Source organism: Macaca mulatta, chromosome 7 (genome assembly GCF_049350105.2).
Source record: "Macaca mulatta isolate MMU2019108-1 chromosome 7, T2T-MMU8v2.0, whole genome shotgun sequence".
Classification (NCBI taxonomy): Eukaryota; Metazoa; Chordata; class Mammalia; order Primates; family Cercopithecidae; genus Macaca; species Macaca mulatta.
The window spans coordinates 96,605,309-96,626,465 of record NC_133412.1 but is presented as its reverse complement, the minus strand read 5'-3'; the positions used below and the strand labels follow the sequence as shown (position 1 = coordinate 96,626,465).

General features: G+C 51.0%; 2 protein-coding genes across 9 annotated transcripts in view; one reads left to right on the top strand and one right to left on the bottom strand.

The window, feature by feature from the left end:
* The window catches only part of ZFHX2 (zinc finger homeobox 2), a 31,638-nt gene extending 23,640 nt beyond the window's left edge, over nt 1-7,998 (top strand). For all 3 annotated transcript variants that reach the window (XM_028851431.2, XM_077940638.1, XM_015143414.3), the window contains 4 exons: nt 1,055-1,255; nt 1,877-2,003; nt 2,165-5,638; nt 5,900-7,998. In XM_028851431.2, coding sequence (XP_028707264.2) covers nt 1,055-1,255; nt 1,877-2,003; nt 2,165-5,638; nt 5,900-6,879 — 4,782 coding nt within the window. In that variant the 3' untranslated portion in view covers nt 6,880-7,998. The remainder of the gene's footprint in view (nt 1-1,054; nt 1,256-1,876; nt 2,004-2,164; nt 5,639-5,899) is intronic.
* THTPA (thiamine triphosphatase) overlaps nt 1-15,700 on the bottom strand; it is a 47,186-nt gene extending 31,486 nt beyond the window's left edge. Inside the window, exons 1-2 of one of the 6 annotated variants that reach the window (XM_015143324.3) lie at nt 15,629-15,700; nt 14,086-14,266 (exon numbers count right to left, since the gene is read on the bottom strand). In XM_015143324.3, the coding sequence (XP_014998810.1) occupies nt 14,086-14,209 (124 nt within the window). In that variant the 5' untranslated portion in view covers nt 14,210-14,266; nt 15,629-15,700. 6 annotated transcript variants of the gene reach the window in all.
* Between the last annotated feature and the right edge of the window lie 5,457 nt (nt 15,701-21,157).

The window sequence follows — 21,157 nt, the reverse complement described above, 5'->3', positions numbered from 1 at the left end:
TGCAGGCTGGGCAGGTCTGGCAGTCAGGTGATGGTAGAGCTTCTGGCAGCCTCACCCCTCTGGAAGTGTGGCTAAGAATGTGCTGAGAGGGCCGGGCCAGAATTTTCCTGGGCCACTCGGGAAGCTGTGGTGTTTATTCACATTAGGAAAAAGAAGAAGGAAAAAGAAAGATGGAAAATAAGGTGGGAGCTGCTGAGCCTGAGGGAGGATGAGCTGGCTTCTGAGCAGACAGGTAGGGCCCCTCTTCAGGTGACAGTTCACAGAGGCAGAGTGGGCAGGGACAAGGAGCCTCTGGGTCCAGAAAATGCCCAGAGGAAATGGAACCATTTCACAGAGAAGACACAGGCAGGATAGGATAGATAAGAAAAGAAAACTAAACCCAAGGTGGGGGCAGTAGGTACAGAGCCATCTGTTAGCTGGAGAGTTGAGGCAGGCAGCAAAGACTGGGAAAGACACACCAAAGAAAGGCAGAGAAATCAGGATGGTGGAAGAGGGCCAAACAAAGAAGAAGTACAAGGTAGCGGCCTAAGCTAGGCCTTTGTCCCAGTCCAAGGGAAAGTGGGGAGGAGCCAGCTCTCAGGACAGTGGCTGGAGGCTGGGTCTGCTGTAATGCTTTCCTATCTGGCTAGTTCCTCTTAAATTAGGAGTGAGAGGCCAATCGTGGTGGCTCACGCCTATAATCCCAGCACTTTGGGAAGCCAAGACGAGTAGATCACCTGGGGTCAGGAGTTCAAGACCAGCCTGGCCAATGTGGCAAAACCCTGTCTCTACTAAAAAAATACAAAAATTAGCTGGGCATGGTGGCACACGCCTGTAATCCCAGCTGCTCGGGAGGCTAAGGGCAGGAGAATTGCTTGAACCTGGAAGGCGGATGTTGCAGTGAGCCGAGATCATGCCACTGCACTCTGGCCTGGGTGACAGAGCCATACTCCATCTCGGAAAAAAAAAAAAAAAAAAAAACGGAGTAGGTGCCAGTGCTGCATCCAAAGGACTATGTGATGATGGATCCTATCCTTCCCTGACACTTCCTCCACTGCCCATATGTACCCTCCAGGTATACTGCTGTCCATACTGCAGCTTCCTGAGCCCAGAGTCCAGCCAGGTGAGGGCTCATACACTCTCCCAGCACGCGGTGCAGCCCAAGTACAGATGCCCACTGTGCCAGGAACAGCTGGTGGGCCGGCCTGCCCTGCACTTCCACCTTAGCCACCTTCACAACGTGGTGCCCGAGTGCGTTGAGAAGCTGCTGCTTGTAGTGAGTACAGGCTGGGTGAGGATGGTCCAACGAGGCCTTATTATGGCTATGCAGGAGGGGAGGAAGAGGCAGGGGTATTCAGGCAAGTGCGTGTGTTGGGGGCACGGAACATTCAGGCAAGTGCATGTGTTGGCTGGCTGAGGATGGTCTGACAAGGTCTTGTTAGGGCTGTCGAGGAGGGGAGGAAGAGGCAGGAGTATTCAGGCAAGTGCATGTGTTGGTGACAAAGGTAGCATTTCATGGGTTTGAAGTTGGATTTTAGAGAGGGAGACTCAGAACTGAGCTTGTCTTGTCAGAACTGAGCATCTCTACTCAGAGATGAGAAAACTCGGCTTCTGTTTCACTTCCATTAAGTCCTGAGAAGAGTTGCTGAACAGCAGGCACCAGCCTGCCAGAACGATGACTTCCGGCTTGGGGAAAGAAGCCAGATAAGAGAGGCAGCAGCCCAGGCTCTCTCATCTGTAGCAAAAGCAGCAATTAGGTGGGAGGTTTGTCCAGACAGGAGGCTGGATCTGTGGAAAGGGATCTCGGCACAGGTACAGGTGTAGGGCAGATGGGTCAGGAGTGGTGTAGGGGCAGTGGCGGGTAGTGGTGAAGCCACTAGGCTTTTTCCCATTGCAGGCTACAACTGTAGAAATGACATTTACAACCAAAGTGCTGTCTGGACCCACATTAAGCCCTCTGGACGATGGCCAAGAACCCCCAACTCATGGGCCAGAGCCTACACCCAGCAGAGACCAGACAGCAGGTAGGGAATGGAACAGCAAACCTCCCAAGGTACCAGGAAAGGGGACTCCGTGGGCCATCTGAAGATGACTGAGGCCAAGGTCAACTGCCCTGGTATTGAGTGGGTGGGGTCTGGCTTAAACGAAGTTCCCTGCTTATTGTACCTTCTTCTCTCTCCCCTAGAAGGCCCTAACCTGACCCCAGAAGCCAGTCCAGATCCTCTTCCTGAGCCTCCCTTGGCCTCAGTTGAGGCCCCAGACAAACCCTTGGGAAGTCCTGGTCAACCTCCTTCTCCAGCCCCATCTCCAGTCTCTCAGCCTGATGCGCAAGCTGAAGACATAGCTCCTCCGCCTACCATGGCTGAGGAGGAAGAGGGGACCACTGGGGAGCTCCGCTCTGCAGAGCCAGCTCCAGCTGACTCTCGCCACCCTCTGACCTATCGGAAAACCACCAACTTTGCCCTGGACAAGTTTCTGGACCCTGCCCGACCCTATAAGTGCACTGTGTGTAAGGAGTCCTTCACCCAGAAGAATATTCTATTGGTTCATTATAATTCTGTCTCCCACCTGCATAAGATGAAGAAGGCTGCCATTGACCCCTCTGCCCCTGCCCGGGGAGAGGCTGGTGCCCCACCTACCACCACTGCTGCCACAGACAAGCCCTTTAAGTGTACAGTCTGCCGAGTCTCCTACAACCAGAGCTCCACCCTGGAGATCCATATGCGGTCAGTTCTGCATCAGACTCGCTCTCGGGGAACCAAGACTGATTCCAAGATTGAAGGGCCAGAACGCAGCCAAGAAGAGCCCAAGGAAGGCGAGACAGAGGGGGAGGTGGGCACTGAGAAGAAGGGCCCTGACCCCAGTGGCTTCATATCTGGATTGCCTTTCCTGTCCCCTCCCCCACCTCCCTTGGACCTGCATCGATTCCCAGCCCCTCTCTTCACCCCACCAGTCCTGCCCCCCTTCCCTCTGGTGCCCGAATCACTGCTTAAGCTCCAGCAGCAGCAGCTGCTCCTGCCCTTCTACCTCCATGATCTCAAGGTGGGGCCCAAGCTGACACTAGCTGGGCCTGCACCTGTGCTGTCCCTGCCAGCTGCCACCCCTCCTCCTCCACCCCCACCTCCCAAGGCTGAGCTGGCTGAGCGGGAGTGGGAGCGGCCCCCCATGGCCAAAGAGGGCAATGAGGCAGGGCCTTCCTCACCCCCCCACCCATTGCCCAACGAGGCTGCCCGCACTGCAGCCAAAGCCCTTCTAGAAAACTTTGGCTTTGAGCTGGTGATCCAGTACAATGAAGGGAAGCAAGCTGCGCCCCCTCCCCCTACCCCACCCCCACCTGAGGCCCTCGGGGGTGGGGACAAGCTGGCCTGTGGGGCCTGTGGGAAACTCTTCTCCAATATGCTTATCCTCAAGACACATGAGGAACATGTCCACCGCCGCTTTCTGCCCTTTGAAGCTCTGAGCCGTTATGCTGCTCAGTTTCGAAAGAGCTATGACAGCCTATACCCGCCCCTTGCAGAGCCCCCCAAACCTCCTGATGGGTCTCTGGATTCACCTGCTCCCCATCTGGGCCCACCCTTCCTGGTCCCAGAGCCTGAGGCAGGGGGGACCCATGCCCCTGAAGAGCGAAGTCAAGCAGGGGGACACTGGCCCATAGAGGAGGAAGAAAGCTCCAGAGGGAATCTTCCTCCCCTGGTGCCTGCCGGCCGCCGGTTCTCCAGAACCAAGTTCACAGAGTTCCAGACCCAAGCCCTGCAGTCTTTCTTTGAGACTAGTGCCTACCCCAAAGACGGAGAGGTGGAGCGACTCGCAAGTCTGTTGGGTCTCGCTAGCCGTGTGGTGGTGGTGTGGTTCCAGAATGCCCGCCAGAAAGCACGCAAAAATGCCTGTGAGGGTGGGTCCATGCCAACCGGAGGAGGCACTGGGGGAGCCTCCGGCTGCAGGCGTTGCCACGCCACTTTCTCCTGTGTTTTTGAGTTGGTGCGCCACCTCAAGAAGTGCTATGATGACCAGACCCCTGAAGAGGAGGAGGAAGAGGCAGAGAGAGGGGAAGAGGAGGAAGAGGTGGAAGAAGAAGTAGAGGAGGAACAGGGCCTTGAACCCCCTGCAGGGCCTGAGGGTCCATTACCAGAGCCTCCAGATGGGGAGGAGCTGAGCCAAGCAGAGGCAACAAAGGCAGGAGGCAAAGAGTCTGAAGAGAAGGCTACTCCATCACCTTCCCCAGCCCACACCTGTGACCAGTGTGCCATTTCTTTCTCCAGTCAGGACCTCCTGACCAGTCACCGCCGACTACATTTCCTACCATCTCTGCAGCCCAGTGCTCCTCCCCAACTCCTAGATCTGCCCTTGCTGGTGTTTGGGGAAAGAAACCCCCTGGTGGCAGCCACCTCACCAATGCCAGGGCCACCTCTCAAACGGAAGCATGAGGACGGCAGCTTGTCCCCCACAGGCAGTGAAGCAGGGGGAGGAGGGGAGGGCGAGCCCCCCAGGGACAAGCGCCTGCGTACCACCATCTTGCCTGAGCAGCTTGAGATCCTGTACCGTTGGTACATGCAGGATTCCAACCCAACACGCAAGATGCTCGACTGCATCTCCGAGGAGGTGGGGCTCAAAAAGCGAGTGGTACAGGTCTGGTTCCAGAATACCAGGGCCCGGGAGAGGAAAGGCCAGTTTCGAAGCACCCCTGGGGGAGTGCCTAGTCCAGCAGTGAAACCGCCTGCCACAGCCACCCCTGCATCCTTGCCCAAGTTCAACCTCTTATTAGGCAAGGTAGATGATGGCACTGGAAGGGAGGCCCCAAAGAGGGAAGCACCTGCTTTTCCCTACCCCACTGCCACCCTTGCTTCTGGGCCCCTGCCTTTCCTACCACCTGGGAAAGAGGCCACCACCCTAACACCAGAGCCACCTCTACCTCTCCCACCTCCCCCTCCACCCAGTGAGGAAGAGGGCCCGGAGGAACCACCTAAAGCTTCTCCAGAGAGTGAGGCTTGCAGTCTGTCTGCAGGAGATCTGAGTGATTCATCTGCTTCCAGCCTAGCTGAACCAGAATCCCCTGGGGCTGGAGGGACCAGTGGGGGACCTGGAGGTGGGACTGGTGTTCCAGACGGAATGGGGCAGCGGCGCTACAGGACCCAGATGAGCAGCCTGCAGCTGAAGATCATGAAAGCCTGCTATGAAGCTTACCGCACCCCTACCATGCAGGAGTGTGAGGTTCTGGGAGAGGAGATTGGGCTGCCCAAGAGAGTCATCCAGGTCTGGTTCCAGAATGCTCGTGCCAAGGAAAAGAAGGCCAAACTACAGGGGGCAGCCGCTGGGAGCACTGGAGGCAGCAGTGAGGGCCCCTTAGCAGCCCAGCGCACTGACTGCCCCTATTGTGATGTCAAGTATGATTTCTATGTCTCCTGCCGAGGCCATCTCTTTTCCCGTCAGCACCTGGCCAAGCTCAAGGAGGCAGTCCGAGCCCAGCTGAAGAGTGAAAGCAAGTGCTACGACTTGGCCCCGGCACCTGAGGCTCCCCCAGCTCCCAAGGCCCCACCTGCGACCACACCTGCCTCCGTGCCCCTCGGGGCTGCCCCAACCTTGCCTCGCCTGGCCCCGGTCCTCTTGTCTGGTCCAGCTCTGGCTCAGCCCCCGCTGGGCAACTTAGCTCCTTTCAATTCAGGTGAGTAGGGAGGCTGGGAGGAGCTGGACTTCAGAGAACATCCCCCTCTAATGACATGCCCTTCCTTTTCCTTCCTGATTCTTCCCATGTCCAATCTCCTGTGGCCCTCCTTTGTGTCAGGCTCTTGGGGGAAAGAAGGGAGGGAAGGGGCATGGAAATCCGGTGCTGGGAATGGGTGTGTGTGGCTGGAGATGGCCTATGGCAGAAAGAATGATGGGACAGGAGATGGCTAATCCTTCATCCTTCCTTTCATCTTCCTAGGCCCAGCAGCCTCCTCAGGCCTCCTCAGCCTCGCCACTTCGGTCCTGCCTACCACCACAGTGGTCCAGACTGCTGGCCCAGGCCGCCCCTTACCTCAGAGACCCATGCCCGACCAAACCAACACCTCCACAGCAGGCACCACTGACCCTGTCCCGGGCCCTCCTACTGAGCCCTTGGGGGACAAGGTCTCCGGTGAGCGAAAGCCAATTGCAGCCCCCACCAGCTCCTCCAATGATGCCCTCAAGAACCTCAAAGCATTGAAGACCACTGTCCCAGCCCTGTTAGGGGGTCAGTTCCTGCCCTTTCCATTGCCCCCTGCTGGGGGAACAGCACCGCCAGCTGTCTTTGGTCCCCAGCTACAGGGGGCCTACTTCCAACAGCTCTATGGCATGAAGAAGGGGCTATTTCCCATGAACCCCGTGATACCTCAGACCCTCATTGGGCTGCTACCGAATGCCCTCCTCCAGCCACCACCCCAGCCCCCTGAGCCCACAGTCACAGCACCTCCAAAGCCTCCTGAACTGCCCACTCCAGGGGAGGGGGAGGCTGGTGAGGTTGATGAGCTGCTGACAGGCAGCACTGGCATCTCCACCGTGGATGTAACTCATCGCTACCTTTGCCGCCAGTGCAAGATGGCATTTGACGGGGAGGCCCCAGCTACTGCCCACCAGAGATCCTTCTGCTTCTTTGGGCGGGGCTCTGGGGGCTCCATGCCACCCCCATTGCGGGTGCCCATCTGCACCTACCACTGCCTGGCATGTGAGGTGCTGCTGAGTGGGCGTGAAGCCCTGGCCTCCCACCTGCGCTCCTCGGCCCACAGGCGCAAGGCAGCCCCACCTCAAGGGGGCCCACCCATCTCCATCACCAACGCCGCCACTGCTGCCTCGGCTGCTGTGGCTTTTGCCAAAGAGGAAGCAAGATTACCTCACACGGACTCCAACCCAAAAACTACTACTACCTCTACACTTCTAGCTTTATAAACAGATAAACCAAGATGGGGAAGAGGGGAGGGCCTCAGGGTTCCCTCTTGTACCCCAAGGGGTGTTTGGTGGGAGCTCAAATCCCTCACCCCACCCCCTGGCCCCGCCCACCTCACGGGAACTATTCAGTTCCCACCCTCAGTGGGCACCACACACCCCACCTCCAGCAGAGTCCTGCCTCCTCCCAATCCCCACAGACACACACACTGATCCTCATCCTCAGCTCCTTGCAGATGTAGCCCTTGCCCATCTTCACAGACACATACACCCATCTTGGCACCCTGATTATTCATACATGTCTGCCTACCACACACAAAATATATCCTTGGTTCTATCTTCCTTTTCCTCACTGAATTCCCAGCTCCTCATCCCCATAAATGCATACACATACATGCACACACACACGTTATCCCATGATGTTCCACTGAGAAAACACCAAAAAATTTTGAAAAAGAAGATAAAAAGAAGAAAAAGAAGAAACGAAAAAGAAAGCCCAAGGCCAAGAAGGGGGAAGGAAAACAAACTTGCCACCCCCTCTTCTCCTTCCTAACCCTTTGTCTAGAGCACCATACTGCTCACAAACTCTTTCCAAATGCTCAGTTGGCTCCCAAAGTTGGAGCCTGGGATGGGCAGGGAGCCCACAAAACTCTAACCAAACTGGAGGCTGGCATGGGAGAAGTGCTTCTGGTTCACTCTCCCTACCCTCTCCCTCCTAACCCTTTTCTTGCCTGACAGGGGAGCCCCTGCGGCCTGGACTCTAGGGGATGCTGCCACCAGAAACCCCTCTGCCAATCCCTACCCGGCACCCTGGGAACTGCAGTAACTTATTCTCAAAGGCTTTAAACACAGAGATCCTCTCAGCAGCCGTGGGCCCGCCCCTTGTCCTAGCCCTGCCACATAAGGGTCCAGCCTCCAGGGACAGGCACTGCCCACCAACGGCAAATCCAAAGTTATTTAAAAAAAAAAAAAAAAAAACTGAAACACAACCAAAAAAACGAGAGCGAGAGACAGTGCGTGCACACGCACACAAAAGAGAGAAATGGAGACCAGAGGAATGAACTAAAGAAAAACATAAACTTGGAAAATACAGAAAAAAAAAAAGAAAACTCTCCCATCAAACAAGTGTTTTTTTCCTATTTGTGTCACTCCCTACTCCCTGTCCCACCCCTACCCCCCGGTTTAAGGGTTTCTTTAAACCACCTCATCTTTGGAAGATCAAACAGCTTTAGTTCCTTGCTATGGGTCTGGTGGTCCTCGAAGGACTGAAGTCAGTGCAACCTTCCCCTGGCTATGCCCAGTCTCAGAGGTGGGAGCTGGCAATATAGGGAGAAGAGCCTGAACTCTGGGGAGAGACATGTCCCAGTTCCCTGAATTGGGTATTTATTAGGACAGGTAATAGCCCTTCATTTCCAGCTATGAGTTAGAAAAGTCAGTGTCATCAGTGTCACCAAAAGTATCTTGGCAGTCCCAGGAAGAAAGGGGTGAGGGGGGTATTTAATTTCTGAATCTGAGATCTGCCTTTCTTTCATCTCCTACCTTTTCCTTGCATTTACTTTTTTCACAAACTCCTAATCCTATTGCCCTCCCTAGAGGCCCACCTTTGCTGGATCCCTTGTTCCCTTCCCCCCAATCTCCTTTTCTTCCCCCTTGTCCTCTGCCCTTGCTCCTGCTCCCTCCAGTCCAGCCCAGCCCAGCTCCTCCATTAAGCAGCAGCTGTTGGAAGCATTCCCAAGGGAGTCAGGATCCGTCCATGACACTCATGGGGGTCTAGAGCTGATAGGAATTGAGGGGATGGGGTGGGCAAGGAGATGACTGAAGCACAGGTCAATCTTTGATAGGGTGTTATCACCAAGGGAACCAACAGAACCTAGAAGAATGTTCCCTACCCCTAAGCAAATGGTTTCTATAGCCATCAGGTGATCATTCTGGCAATCCTAAAGCCCAGCTAGTGTGGGGTAGAGAAGTCCATGTTTTCTTTTAGCAAAGAAAAGTCTGCAAAATTCCCATGTCCTCCAGATAGTTTTTCCTACTACTCTTGTACCTAAGACCACTTCTCTTTCAAGGTGTTCTCCTTCCATCCTCTCTCCCCTTCAGACTGTTGCTTTATCATTATCCATTTCATATTCTCATACAAATTCGCCCAGCCCTGGGATTTAGGTTTTCTGCTCTATCAGTCACATCACTCTGTGAACATGTTAATACTGAAGCAGTGTCTTACATGTGGACAGGATGGGAGGGGAGAGAAAATTCAGCTCAGTCAGTAGCCCCCATATATTCCGTGAGTCTCACTTCCTCTCCCATTTACCTCTAAAATACTCCAACTCTAACAAACTAGGGGTGGGGTGGAGTTAGTTTTCTAACTAACAGCAAATTAGGTGGAGTTAGTTTTGTAATTCCACCCCAATTTCTGATACCAAAAATGCCAGTCACAAATCTAGGCAACAGGAGAGAAACTGGCCACCTGGGTCTTGCGCTCACTGCCACCTTTCTTTCCCTGCCTCTCTGGTACTCCTCCCTCCCTGTCCTTTTCTCTCTCCTGTTGAAATTCTGTGTATAAAACTATTTTCTTAGCAGCATGTATCTGAGGAAAGAAGATTTTCCACTTGTGCTTTCTGGGAATGTGACTTGTGTATAAAAGTTGGAAACCAAAAACAATTTAGAACAAAAACGAGAAAAAGGAAACGTTTTAAAGAAATCATCGACAAACACCTGGCATGGAATGGTTAGAGGTGTGGTGTCCTGTATCTTAAGAATTTACAGGCCGGGCGTGGTGGCTCAAGCCTGTAATCCCAGCACTTTGGGAGGCCGAGACGGGTGGATCACAACGTCAGGAGATCGAGATCATCCTGCCTAACACGGTGAAACCCCGTCTCTACTAAAAAATACAAAAAACTAGCCGGGCGAGGTGGCCGGCGCCTGTAGTCCCAGCTACTTGGGAGGCTGAGGCAGGAGAATGGCATGAACCCAGGAGGCGGAGCTTGCAGTGAGCTGAGATCTGGCCACTGCACTCCAGCCTGGGCGACAGAGCAAGACTCCGTCTCAAAAAAAAAAAAAAAAAAAAAAAAGAATTTACAGCCAGGGTAGGTTGGCTTTAGTTTGAACTATGAGTGTTTTCACCAAGAGTTGATGTAACCAGAAATCCCCCGTCCTCTTGTCACGCAACATGTTCTTTTACACCCAATACCCTGGCCTGGCAATACCGTGTGCAGTCCCAACAGTACATATGAGCTGATGCTAAGTAACTGTACTTACCTGGAACCCTGGAATTTGGGGGGCAAAAGAGCAAGCCTTTTATTCCAGGCATAATAGCACCCATCTGCTTAATTCTTTGTACTTGTTTCTTAACCACTTTCAGGGCTTATAGACCAGATCACTGATTCTCCAAATCTCCACCACCGTAATCTGTCTTAAGACAGTCATTCATCCCTGGAAAGATACGTAAATCTGAAATACAGAGCTCCATGTATATAACTATACCAGTGAAACAAACACACCCTCAGAAACAGCAGCAGACCCCAGCGGAGGGGGCTGCAGAGAAACACACCAGTGCCAGCAAGGATGGGGCCCCATGGGCATATGTATAAGTACAAGGGACATACCCCAAGACCTATGACCTATACTCCCATAAGCAGAAACACCCTCCAACACATGCTAATTTTCCTCACACAAAAGTAGGTAGAAAAAACTTATAAACACAGAAAGTGAGAGGAAAAAGTAACCAGTAAGAGGAAAAGTGACCAAATGTTGAGTATTAACATATGGGGAGAGGATCTGCTAAGGAGTGTGTAACAACTCACCCGCCAAATCAACTAGCCCTGAAAATGGATGGGCACTGGGCCCATACCCAGCCGTTGCTGGCAGTCAAGAGGTGACGGGGGGATGGCAGCAGCGAGGGCACGCACATGGTTGGGGGGTCTGCTCCCCTCCTCACAGTCACAAAAAGCAAACAAAAAACCCTATGGGGAGAGGACCTTAAATTATTCTGGACATCAGGGAAGAGATATGTAGGAGGCAAATTAGGAGGAAACTTTTGGGAAAACTCATGTGATATCACCATGAAACACAGGGTAAACTTTGGTGAATGGCCAGGTATTGGGGGACCATTTCTCTCAGAAGCAACCAGTCAGAAACTTATAAGCCATGAAAGCGTCATTTCTAGAAGACTGAGTTGGGAAGAAATGCCTTTATACTGAGAAAGCTCTTGCTAAAAGTCCATAGACCCAGCCTCAGGGTCTACAGGATTATAGCTCAGATACATTATAAAAAGATCAGACGAAGGCAAATTTGAGAGAGGACATTTGCAGAAGACCTAGACCATGGCCTACCAAGTTTGGGGAAAGATAGTAAGTAATCATGAAGGCAATTCCTCTTGAGAGAAACTACACGTTATGGGAAGAACATAAAATTGCAATTGTGTGACCACCCAGTGATGCTCCTTGATATACAGGACCCAGACAGCCCTCACACAAAGCACAGACAAGGGGTAAATGTCATTATTCTCTGTCAGTAGTCTGAGTATGGTATTTCTTGCAATTCCACAGCCATGGAAAGAAGTCTGGCCAGAAGCTAATGGGGAAGCAGGTTGAGTATAGGTAGACCAGAGCAAGCTGAACCTGTCCAAGAAGAGGGGGAAAGGTGATGCAGCACCCGAGGTTGACTCATAATCCCACCCAACTACACACATATTCTTACACAAACAATGGCTAAGACATTGCAACCAGTAATCAGCAGGGGCTCAGCACTGTCCCATATCTACAAGTCCTCCCTCATACCAAACCCTGCACTAAGTCTTCTCAATTGGACATGAAGAATGACCCATGCGGTGCTCATTTCCAGATGTCTCCACCAAGTGCTCAAACAACAGCATCCTCTGCCATTTGCTGAGTATCAGCAGTAGGCTGAGTTGTACTCTGTGGATCCCTACTTCCATTACCCAGAACCCAGGCCTGCCTCCAGGACCCATCTTGTACCTAGCCACATAATCTACACAATTTTGACTTGACCACAGAGAATAATCTCTTGGCAATGTTCCTAAGCTAGTGATTCTCAATGATGAGGTTTCAGAAACCCACGGGCAGCCAGTCATCAGAATCTGGGGGGTGAAGGAAGAGTGAATTTTGAAAGTGTTCCCTAAAGGATTCTTCTGTGGTAACGACTGCCAATGAGGATCATTGTTCTAACAAGTTACATTTGCTGGATTCAACCTCACAATCTTTCCTTTTCCTCCTACTGCTCCCACTCAAAATGCATACACACACCCCACAACACACATATCCCCAAACATGTCAGCATAAAGACATGAGTAAGTTTGGGGAAGACAGATGCAAAAGGCAAGGGAAACCCTGATTGGATCAACCACCCTAAAGGTGACTGCCATCTCTCAGAACAGTGTTTCTCAATGTTTCAAGTGTCCACTTGCAACATGAGTGCTTATGTAAAGTGCATATTCCCGGACCACACCTAAGACTAACTGAATCAGAAACTCCTGAAGAGATTCTATGCCCTCTGAAGTTTGAGAACCACTGACCTAGAGAGCTTAGCACCATATCTGTGACCTGCCCCCATCTTTTCAGCACCCAGGGACCAACCCTGCTACCCTAGGAGCTACCACACCAGGGCTTATCATAACCTCAGATTTGTCGACTTCATCACTCTGACATCACCCCCACCCCCACCGCCAACATACTGGAAATTGACCATGGTCTTCTGCTTACGTTGGCTGTTCTTGAACAGGAGAAAAGATATAAACATTGTCCACTCACCACTTTGGCTGAGTGTCTCCCTGCTTTCTTCTCTGCTGTGGAAAACACCTTGCTTCTTCTGAAGTGGCCATACACTTCCAGAGATGCTGAAATCAGAACTTCCCCAGCCCTGAGCAGCTCAGCCCAGCATGGACTTTACTCCTACCTCTGGGCAGGTCCTATCTCCCAGAGCCACCCAGCCTCCCTTCCACATCACCCACAGTCAAATCTTCCAGATCTGAAGATCTGCCCAGTCATTAGGAAAGCCAAAGCTACTTGAAATTCTTTCAGATTGGGGGCCCAAGGTCTAGTTATGTGAGGGCTAGTCTGTATCACCACAGTTGCTGGGGATTCTCCTCCTAGGGGCCTCCCCCTCTACCAGGGATCATTGCTGATCCCATCTCCCTTCTTGGGGTGGATTTCAAAGATATGGAAATCTATCCAACTCTAACTGGGTGCCTTGCATAGTCTTTCTGGAAGGACAAGTCCCTTTGTCTTCCTAACACCTGTCTACCTCTCTAGGCCTAGAGCACCTTTCCATCTTCCTAGGACTATTATTGAATATGGACCTTTTAACAAGGGAGAAAGAACCAGTTCATCTCAACCACAGCTCAGCAAATCACAAGGTACAAGGCAGAATGAAATATGCATAGGTACAAACCACCCCATCACCCAAGAGCAAAGTCTGAGGGTCATTCCTTCCTACTTGCCTTCCAATCTCTTCTTGTGCCATCCTGGTAACAACACAGCTGGTGTCCCTCTCTCCACCTCCTTTAGCCCTCCTAGGGTTTTATTTTTCTGTTCTTGTTGTCCAAGGATATGTATGGTCTACTGGCCTGGAGCCTTGGGTGTGTCTACAGCCTGTGCTATAGCCTGTCCCTCTGTGCTCGTTTCCTTTCGCATGGTGCTCAAACACTCAGTATGATACCATCTAAATCCCTTTCTTGGGGGCAGTAACGGTAGGAGGGAGGTGGATATCTAGTTGGGAGGAAGGCAGAGCTGAGATTGACGAGGGAGTGCTGACTCAGCCCAGTTGTTAAGGGCATCCTCTCATGCCAGTTCCCTACACAGAGCTCCACCCAATGCCTGGCACCGCTATGTGCACAGCCCCCTCTCCCTGACTGCCACCAAGTGCCATCATGAGCATGTTTGGTGGCTTTGGGTTTGCCGCAGTGCCAGGATCTGAGACACTGTTCACGTGCCAGTGCAGCACTGCCAAACGTGGCGGCATCCAGTTGGTTGGGTGCCAAGCAGTAGGACCCAGGTGGTGATGAAAGATGAAATGGGGATGAGGCGAAGGGAGGGGGAGGAGAGGAAGGTACCAAAGAGGAAAATCAGACACCTCACTTGTTCAAGTGGAGAGTCCAAATGGGATCTGCAGAAAGGTACCCTTCCCATTCTAGAGCCCAGCTCAGCAAGTCAGCCCTTCCCTCCTTCCACCCCAGCAAAAGTCGCATATACAGACCAGGCAAGGGGATTTGGCCATCTTCAGCAGGGAACTGGCTGGGGGCCAGGCAGGACTGCCAGCGCTTTCCATCCTTCTTCCTTGAGGTCTTGGCAATGGTGTGCTTCCTCCTTTGTGTCCTCATGCCACTCTCCGTCTGTTGCTCCACTCCCCATGCCTAAGAGGGAAGGGGAAGGAGGACCTGGCAGGAAAAAAGTCTGGTCTCCCAAACACCCCACCTCCCGAAATGTTTCACCTCCTTCCTTCTCACTCCTGGCACCATTGCCCTCTCAACCAGATTGGCAAGAGGCACTGTCGCCCTCCCCTGTTCCACACAATGCCAGAGCCTGTGCCAGGTGCCATGGGCAGTGCCAGTACCCACCCACCTCACATCTGGTCCCCTTGCTGTCTCCTTCAATACTCTGACAAAGAGCCAGATTGCCAGCCCCAACAAGTTCTCCCTGGGTACGGTGGCACAATCCCTCCTCCCTGGCTCGTAGACTGTTTCTTGGCACTTCCCTGGCTACTCTCTCCACCACTTTACTTTCTCAAGCTGGAAGAGCACTAATCACCTCATACTCCAACCATTTTTCAGAGCTGAGCTTCTAGAGGGACAGCAACGTCAGAAACACATTCCTGCCCCTTCTCCCTGCTTCCTGGATCCCCTAGTCTCCATTGCCCCAGTTCTGGGCACTGGCCTGACAGATGTGATGCCAACAGCTCCCATGTACAAAGCCTTCCTCCCAGAGCACAGGACTCCTGCTGCTGCGCCCTCCACTCGCCTCCTCCCATCTCCGTGGGCACAAGGGTGGCAGCTGCAATGCCAATGCCTGTAAGCAGGCAGCATGAAGCAACTCGTGCCCCCGCTTCTCCCCTCCCAGACCCCAAGCCTCTCCCCTCCTTCTTCCACTCCATCCCTCTGTCCTTCTGGTTGGACACTAGATTGGCAACCGCAATGCCAACCCCCACCCATGCCCAGGAGGCTCACATACAGCACACGCTTATGCGTACACGTACAAGTGCGCACATACACATACACACACACACGGCCCCATGAGTGCCAGGCAGCGGTGGCAGACACACAGCAATGCACAGTGACTGGTACCCGAGGAGGCAGCCAGATTCAGCACCTGATCCAGCACCCATTTGGGATTGGGTGGGTAGGCGGGCGGGCGGAGGGGTGATGGAGGCAGACGATGGCCCTAGGTTGGCAGCCGATGGAGCTGGGAGAATGGAGGGAACAGATGCTCTTTGCCCAGCCTCCCTCCCTCTCTCTCCCCGAGATCAGTGCCAAGCTGGGGGGATGGGGAGAGGGGAGGATGGGGGAAGGGTGGCATTTGGAGAGCTGGCAGGCGGAGGGAGCTGGGTCCGCCCAGGCTGGGCAGTGCCGGCACTGGCTGCCGCCTCTCCACTCTGCCATCTGTCTCGCTTCTCTCCCCACCCACTTTCCCTCTTTCTCTCTCTCTCCTTCACCCACAGCAAAACGAAAAGAGGAAAACAGGGTCCTCATTCCGCCCACCCCCAACCTCTCCCAGACCCCCCTCTTTTCCTCCCCACAACTCACCACACCATACCACCACCAAGCCATCTGTGCTCTCCTCCTGGCTCAGTCACCTTCTTTCACTCGCCTTCGCCCTCACACCAGAACGGGTGCAATTTAAAAAATATATATATATATTCATATATACATATATACATACATGCATATATGCATATACACACACACACACACACATATATATTTTAGAGCAACTTAAAATAAAAACTCTTTTCTTTGGGAATGTCCTATCCTTCTGAGTCTGGGTCCTCGGTACCAATATTTATGGCAGGCAGAGGGAGGGGACCCCGTCCTCAGCTGGTGCCCATGAATCCCATGCCAGGGAGGAGGGGTGGCTGGGGTGGGGTGGGGGTGGGGTGAGGTGGGTATCGGGAGAGCTCTCTTCTCTCTGCGCCTGTGGTTGTTTCTTTTTTTTCTCTTCTTCTACTTCCGGAGCAGATTCAAATAGATCTAGAGCCTTCCCCACCCCCAGCCCCACAGCCCCAGTTCCCAGGGCCCCTGTGCCCTTCCCTGCTTGCTTTTGATTCCTCGATCACCCTTTCCTTTTTGTGTGTGTGTGTGTATACATGTGCGTGCGCGCAAGTGTGTTTGCATCCATGGCGGTGGGCACTGTGCCAGCCACCGCACAGCCATCTGCGATGCCTTCTGCAGCCTCTGCCATTTCTCCCTGTCACCTCCAGCTCCCAACCCCCTGCACCCCAGCTCCCCAGCCCCCAATCATTAATTAGCTACTGAATTAATTAAATCGTGGATGCTAATTAACATTCCTACGGGGCAGGCTGCCAGGCTGGGGGTACAGAGGGGATGTGAAGAGAAGTAGAGATTGGGATGGGGGAGGAGGAAGGAGAGCCAGTCTTCTTAGAAGAACAGTGGAGAGGGAAAGAGAACCCAAAAGAAGGATGAAGGAGGAAGAGAGTTGAGTGGTGATGGACAGGTTGGGGCAGGGGGAGGAAGAGAATAAGCATGGAAAATAAGGTGTAAAACTGAGATCCAAGTGAGCGCCACTGAACCTTCTTACCCAAATTAAGACTTAGCCAGTTCCTTGTCTTCAAGTTCATTTCCCCACCCCAGCCTAGAAGTATATTCCTCAGGCAGCTGACTCCAACAGTTGCTTCTCCTATAGAAAACCAACTCCAAACCAGGGAGTCAACAGCTACTATTTGTCAATCCAGCCACACTGACCCTCAGACCAGGTCACCAAGGGAACGTTCTGGGCTCAGAGGCGCCCCTGTTGACTTGCCCTTGTCTACCTCTCTGTCAAGGGGAAGGGGTATTCTAGGAACATCTGCTGCAGGGAGACATGGGAGATCAATATAGGGAAATGTGAGGGTATCAATTCAATGGGAATTATTAACAGCAAAGAATCGGGGGCACTGCCCGTAAGACTGCCTTAAGAAGACCACGACATAACACTGCCTGCCTTTGGAGTTCCAGAGTAGGAAAAGTGTGTAGTCTTACCCAACTCAAAAGTCAGGAATTTAGGAATAAGTGAGTAAGGGCTATCTAACTTTGAGTTGTTATTTTTTTAAAAAGAGACAGATGCCAGTATAGTGAAACTTCTTCCTGGGTGTGCTCTGTGCAACATTGATCTGATGAAATGCTCCTCAAGAAAAAAACGACCCCCCAATCAAATTAGTTTGAGAAATACTGCATATTCCCTCTTTTAAGAGATTCACAACGTATGCTGGTATGTTAAAGGCTCTGAGGAGTTGGTTAAAAAACCCAAATGGTTGACCATATTTAATCCACTAATTTTCAAACTTACTTGGCCATATTTAAGTTTTATTTTTATTTATTTATTTATTTATTTATTTATTTATTTAATTTATTTTGAGATAGGCTCTTGCTCTGTCACTCAGGCTGGAGTGCAGTGGCATGATCACAGCTCAGTGCAGCCTCCAACTCTTGGGCTCAAGCAATCTGCCCACCTCAGCCCCCCAAGTAGCTGAGACTACAGTTATGTATCACCATGTCCAGCTAACTTTTAATTTTAAATTTTAAATTTTATTCCCACAGAAGCAGTGTTCTGCTCTGGGGAAAGCCCTATCAAGTAACTAGGGCTGGTTCTGACCTGGAAGCTGGCAGATGGATAAGCCAGCCCCACCCAGGTCAGCAAGATCCTAACAGTCCATGAACAAAGGGACAGCAGTGAGGCTGTCTTTCTAATGTAGGAGTAACACAGGAAAGTACCAAACCAGGTCATGGGGTGCAGAAATCATATCACAGACCTATACCCTTTGCCTTCACTCCATCTTTGGAACCCTGCAGCATCTACCTTCTCCTGGAAAGTCTATTTTGTATCCCTGTAGGGGCACAGGGTGGGAGAAGGAGTTTGTGTTTTTCAAAATCTCCCCTAAGTGTTCCTGATATCTTGGATTCAGAACTTCAGTGCTAAGCCATATCTGCTCTCTCTTCTAAAACATCCTTCATTATAGACCACTGGTATCAACCCAAAGCTTCTATTCCCATTACCTCCTCAATCCCATTCTGGTCCAGAAACTACAAATGTCTCCTGGGACATCTCCTGCTGCATCCCTAGCAACCTTTCCTTTTCCTGTCCTCACTTAGGCATCTGGAGTCCCTGAGGTCACTTAACCTTTCTATCAGAGTCCTCAAGAGAGGATAGGCTGTCTGAAACCTGCAGGGACACATGACTCACCTTAATTTTAAATTTTATTCCCACAGAAGCAGGTTCCACTTTGGGGAAAGCTTGTCAAGTGACCAGGAGTGGTTCTCTAGCTCCTTGAGCTTCAGAACATCTACCCTCATGATGACTGGCCTCCCCCTGCCATAATGAGCCCACCTTCCCTTGCATGGCCCTTTGTGGAGCTGAAGAACAATGGTAATATGTGGAGACCAACTCATTTTAATAAGAATATTATCTTTTTTTTCCACTTTCTGGGTCCTATTGTTGGTCCCATCCTACTTCATACCCACACTCCCAGTGTACAACCCCCCAACAACTTAACATGAGTGATGACTCTTCACAAGAAAACTCACCATACCATTTCAAATACAGAACAGCTTTAAAATACAATTTTGATTTGCCAAAGAGATCTACATTCATATTTCTAGGTGATAAGGTCCCTCCAAACTCTGAAAGTCTATGAATGTGCCATCTGACCCCATCTCCTCCTTCCCTCTCTAAAGCCTCCTGTAGAAGTCCCAGGCTCCTGACAGCCCTATGGCACAGGGCTGACAGAGCCATTTTAGAGTGTGACTCACTGTCCCACCTGCTGACTACTCCTCTAGCTGAGGAACCATAGGATAAAGGGGGACAAAGTGAAGTCACTCACCTAACCAGAGTATAGAGGCAAAACCTCAATGTTCTCAGAGGACACATTTTTTTTAAAGAAAGCGTTTCAGGGCTGCTTTTATCATTGGGTGACATCTTTGCTAAATTATCCTCTCAGTGGTCAGTGAGAGAGGCCAATATTCAGTATGCCAGGGTTGTAGACCATCCTGGTTCACTTTCCCTTCTAGAGCCTGTTTTATCTCTCCAACACCCAGATACTGAGCGGTTGTCAGTAGCACAGGCACTCCAGAGCTGCAATATAAATGATGATTATTATATTATTAAATAACATTGCCAAGCCTGGCTGGCTCCCTAAACAGTGGTGGTAGAGGTGAGCTACAAAATTCAGTATTGATAAACTGTATATTGTCTTCTGGAACCATCATTCTGCCTGAGAGCCACTCTCCAAGTCTCCTACCATTAGCAGCAAAGAAGCGGGAGAGACTACTTAGTGGTGGCCCTTGGGGGATGGGGAGGCTATGCAGGGGAGAAAAACAGAAGGCCAGGAAACCTTGAGGAAGATGAAAAGTCCTCAGCATCCACCACTTCCACATACCCCCTGCAACCCGAACCAGCTTACTCCAACCTTTCAACCTAGATATGCTCCGCACCAAGGGCCGCTGCACTAGCTGTCCTCTGTACCTGGTGTGCATGTCCGTGGATAACCGGGTGGCAAGCTCCCTGTCCTCCACCTGCTCTTTGCTCACTGAGGCCTAACCTGACAACTCTATTTTTTTTTTTTTTTTTTTTTTTGAGATGGAGTTTCACTCTTATTGCCCAGGCTGGAGTGCAATGGCATGATCTCAGCTCACCATAACCTCCGCCTCCCTGGTTCAAGCAATTCTTCTGCCTCAGCGTCCCAAGCAGCTGGGATTACAGGCATGAGCCACCATGCCTGGCTAGTTTTGTATTTTTAGTAGAGACGGGGTTTCTCCGTGTTGTTCAGGCTGGTCTCGAACTCCCGACCTCAGGTGATCCACCCGCCTTGGCCTCCCAAAGTGCTGGAATTATAGGCATGAGCCACCGCGCCCTGCCCTATTTAATACTGTAGCTTATCTCCAACCTAACCCCTTTACCCTCCTCTATGTTTCCTTTTTCCATTGCATTTATTACCTTCTAACACACTATATAATTTAGCTATTATGTTTATTGTTTATTTCTATTTCTCACCTCTGGCATGTAAGCTCCACAAGGGTAGGGATCTTTGCTTTATTCACTGATATATCCCAAGCACCATAATAGTGTCTGATATAAAGGAGGTGCTCAATAAATATTTGCTGAATGAACAAAGCTAAGTATAGAATGGTATATGTTTTGGCATATGTTTTGGATGATTAATTCCATCATCAAGGCTGAGCACAGGGAGAAATGGGTCATTTCAGTGTTCTCTAACTACTGGCAAGATGGCTGGTAAACACTCTACATCCTCCTCTGTCTCTATCACAGCCTCAAGAACATGCCAATCAGGAGAACCTGGATGTTTCAGTGGGATGTTTTCTGGAACTCCAAGCACCTTCCCAACTTGCACTCAATGGGGTTGCTTAGTCCTCCTCCAGACTTCAGTCCCCTATTCCCAAACTAAATACAAACTTCTAGAGCCATGGTCTCCAACTTGAGTAAGTATAAGAATAACTTGATAAGCTTGCTGACAATGCTTATTCCCAGACCACGTTTCAGACTCTGATTCACTAGGGCAGAGGAAGGACCCAGAAATATGCATTCTAATAACCCTCCCCACCCACAAGGCATTTGTAGTAACAAGTATTGTTTGGGAATAGGGAAGAGTGGGTCACTCAGATATAATATAGCTAGGTCAGATCCCAAGACTAGTGGTTGAAAAGGAGCCCTGGCTCCCCTCTGCCTCTACTAGGTTAAGGTCATGTCACCTGGAGATCTCCAAAGGCCAACTGTATTTCCTTCAACAATAACAATAACAAACAATGTTTACTCAGTACTTCCCTTATATCGGGTGCTATATTAACTCATCTAATACAGCTCTGTGAATAGGGTCTATTATTACACCTATTAACTGAGGCAAGGAGAGGTTAACTAGTGAGAGGAACAGCTGAGATTCTAACCAGGCAGACTGGGCTCCAGAGCCCACTCTTTAAAAAAAAAAATTACTTATTTATTTAATTAACAAATAAAAATTGTATATATTTATTGTGTATAACATGATGTTTTAAAATATGTATACACTGTGGAATGGCTCAGTTGAGCTAATTAATATGTGCGTTACT